The 3626-nt window shown below is 34.3% G+C and overlaps 1 protein-coding gene across 1 annotated transcript in view; it reads left to right on the top strand.

The window, feature by feature from the left end:
- Positions 1-3626, top strand: part of LOC107666551 (neurotrypsin) — a 22481-nt gene that overhangs the window by 8493 nt on the left and 10362 nt on the right. Inside the window, exons 3-5 of the mRNA XM_016457948.1 lie at positions 534-776; positions 3271-3409; positions 3507-3526. Coding sequence (XP_016313434.1) covers positions 534-776; positions 3271-3409; positions 3507-3526 — 402 coding nt within the window. The remainder of the gene's footprint in view (positions 1-533; positions 777-3270; positions 3410-3506; positions 3527-3626) is intronic.

Genomic DNA, 3626 nt, shown 5'->3' with positions numbered 1-3626 from the left:
ATTTTATTATTTTAAATATTATTACATTATTATTTGTATTATTTCTTTTATATTATTTATAATATTTTATTTTTTTAGTATTATTATGCAAACATTCACACACACACATTGTATAACACGTTTGGATGTGTGACTCATCATAGTGGGTCAGCAGGTCTTGCTGTTCCAGCAGTGCAGTAAGCCATCATTAGCGTCTCACACTGCTGTCCTCACCCTCTGCATCAAGAGGCAGCACTGTAGGGGTTTTCAGTGATAGAGAAAAAGTTACAAAATAAGAAAGCTAATAAGACCACCTTAGGTTTACACCGTTTACACTGCCACTTTGAGTTAACACAAGGTCATTTTAGGTCATGCTTTTGCATTTGTTCATGCCAAGAATTTTAAAATGAGTTGACCTTTATTTGCCACTGCATTAAAATGTTATTTTTTGCTCCGTCAAGGGCATACTCTTATAAGTGAAATGCTGGATTTTACTTATGTCTTTGTGTGTCTGTGTGTGTGTGTGTGTGTGTGTGTGTGTGTGTTTCCCTTAGGTCCTCTGTCCTGCTCTGAGGGCTTCACTGAGCTGGGTTATTACAATGGATATGTGTCTCAGACAGATTCTGGCTCTTCCTGTCTAAAATGGACTGACTTTCCAGACTACATGCTGCAGTACCCCAACCGTGGACTGGGCGACCACAACCACTGTAGAAACCCTGACCGTGAATCCAACCCCTGGTGCTTTTTCAGACAAAAGTCAGGAGCCATTGGATGGGCCTACTGCGACTGCCACCAGGGTGAGCCCTCCTAACTGGCTTTTTGTTTTTCATATTTAGAGATATTTTATAAAAGTTAAATTTTCATTTTAATAGCTGTTTTTGTATTACTTTGAGTTTTGAGGAGAAGTGAGTTCAAACTAAAAAAAGCCATTTACAAAACCCAAAAAGGCAGTTATGATTACAGAGAGCCTAGCATGACTAACCTGTAAACATCAGACATATGCTGTGACCCAACTAAGTGATAATTAGTTAAATTATGCACTAAATATAGCAATATTAAATGCACCTATAGGCTGGTACATTTGACAAAAGTGTAGGCTAATTCTTAAATAATTTAAATATTATTATTCGCAAATTTTTCACCATTATGACCAAAATGTGCCTTTCTGGAGCTAATAAAGCTTAAATAAATGTATTTATTTATTTACTTATTTATTGGTTTATTTGTATAGGCACAGTACGGAAACATAATCTTAGCAGAAAAAATACAAATATGCATTGTACACATAGATTGAAGATCAAGCTAAGTTGTACCTTAACTTCCTAGAAAGGCTTTAAATGCTACACATTATAAACTCCTAGACATATTATACACTTTAAATAGGGACTGACACAATAGGGACCTTTACATATAAATGTGGTGTTAGAATACATAAATTCCATATTAAATCAGCTGTCATTACAATTAAAATAGCTGCAGTACACACCAGTGTTGTTTTAATATCATTGAGATACTATTATAGTATTTATGAATGTTTTGAATTAGTTATATATATATTTATTATACATATATATATATATATAACTAATTCAAAACATTAATAAATACTATAATAGTATATCAATGATATTAAAACAACCCAGCATTTTTTAGAGTGTATAGTTTTATATATATTATAGTTTTATTTTTATATTTTCTGTTTCCATTTTAAAGTTGTAATAATTTTGTTGTGTGTTTTTTTCTGTTTTATCAGTTGTTTTATTTAGTTATTTTAGTACATCAAGTTAAACTAAATAAACACAAGAAATATTGCCTTTAGCTGAAATAAAGTAAGTTTACGTTTTTTTTTTTTTTGTATTTTATTTTATTACAATAAAAAAATGTTTAAAGTAACAAAAGTTTTGTTTTGGTTTAAGTTATTATAGTAAACTGTAATAACCCTGGTACACACACACACACAACCACACACACAAGTAAGAGAAAGATTAAAAAATGCAAGGAAAAAAAGAATAAAAAAAAAAAACATTTGGGGCTGTAGGCTTAGTTGTATGTGGCTCTAGTCTAGCCTCATTTGACCTAAAAAAGTTCCTACTGGACCGTGGTGTTTGTGTTTATTAAGTGAACGTGTCCTGGTGAGTATTTGTGTCATAACTGTCATATTAGTGTAGGTGTTGTACAGAAGCTGTAGGACGTTTATTACTGCAGTCACAGCACACAGCCACAGTGTGTCTGTCAGTGAGCTAACAGCAGTCAAGGATTCTCTCTGTCTTCTTTTTTTATTGGCCTCTATTCATCTTCCCCTCTCTATGCGTTTGTTGTCTAATAATCAATCAGACTCACATCACTCATGTGCATTTGTTACTCTTATTGGGAAAGTGTTTGTTCAGTCTCTGGATCTCTTTGTGCTGGTCTGTCATCACTTGGCTGTGTCTGTGGTTCAGTACCGAGCTGGTGTTGAAATCTGTTTGCCTTATCTCTGTGAGCTGTGATTATCTCTGTCTGCCTCTCTCCTCCTTTTCCTTTCTACGTAATAACATTAAACACAGTTACAAACTCAAACAATTAGAGTGTGCATTTAAATTCATGTCTGTGTGAGCATGACGTGGGGCAACAAGATGATAATTTGCAAGACAGAGTGTTTCTAATGTAATCGTTCTGTACTAATTATAGAGGGCTGATTCACAGAGTCTGTAAATGTAAATGGGGGAGGCAGGGGTAAGATGTGCCACTTTTACTCAAGTTGTCCTCTAGTCAAGGAGAAAGAAGATGGAGGTAAAACCTAATTTCATTTCAGGATGTCTGCTCTTTGCTGAAATGAAAGAAGACCGCATCCGCAACGTAAGACTATAAAAATAGGATTTCTCAAAGAATAAAAAGTTGTGTATTCATACAATGTATCATGTGAAGAGATCAATTAAATAATTGGAGAATATGTGCAAGATTGACCTTTCAGAATTAAATTATGGCCATAAATTATTTCGATTTTTTTTTTTTTTAACTATCCATAAACCTTCAGAAACAACATAAATCAGCCAATAAACCAACCAAATATAATGTAATGTAATGTAATATAACATATAAAAATGTTTAAATGTTAAAAATGATGGAGAGAGTCGTGGGATAAGAAAAAATTCTATCTAAATAATATAAATATTGTTTTATAATTAAAAGCATTATTTAAATAATAAACAGTTCAAATAAATTTGTTATTTTTTTTATAATTTTTTTTTTTTATACACATTATCATTCCTAAATCCCTGAATATGTTTGATTCTGCATCTTCTCCTCCAGGTGAGGCGCGGTTGGTGGGGGGTTCATCTAATAAGAGTGGTCGTCTTGAGGTGTACCTGAATGGCCGGTGGGGAGCAGTGTGTGACACCCACCTGACTGATCGAGATGCCAGTGTGATCTGTAGACAACTGAGGCTCGGGTATAAGCTGCAAACTCTATTCATTATCAGCTAGAGGCTCTGTACTTAATAACACCCAGCATGTGCTGTCATTTAATTACCTGCTAACTCCCAACAGTGAAATCGGCACTGCGCTTCGACATTCCTATTTCGGACCCGGTTCTGGTCTCTTTCACTTTGAACGTCTTGGCTGCCATGGCAATGAAGATTCTCTGCTGAAGTGCCGGAGCAGGAAATA

The sequence above is a fragment of the Sinocyclocheilus anshuiensis genome, unplaced genomic scaffold, assembly GCF_001515605.1.
Source record: "Sinocyclocheilus anshuiensis isolate Anshui unplaced genomic scaffold, SAMN03320099.WGS_v1.1 scaffold63, whole genome shotgun sequence".
Classification (NCBI taxonomy): domain Eukaryota; kingdom Metazoa; phylum Chordata; class Actinopteri; order Cypriniformes; family Cyprinidae; genus Sinocyclocheilus; species Sinocyclocheilus anshuiensis.
Note: the sequence above shows the minus strand (reverse complement) of the source record. Positions and strands in the feature narration are given on the sequence as shown.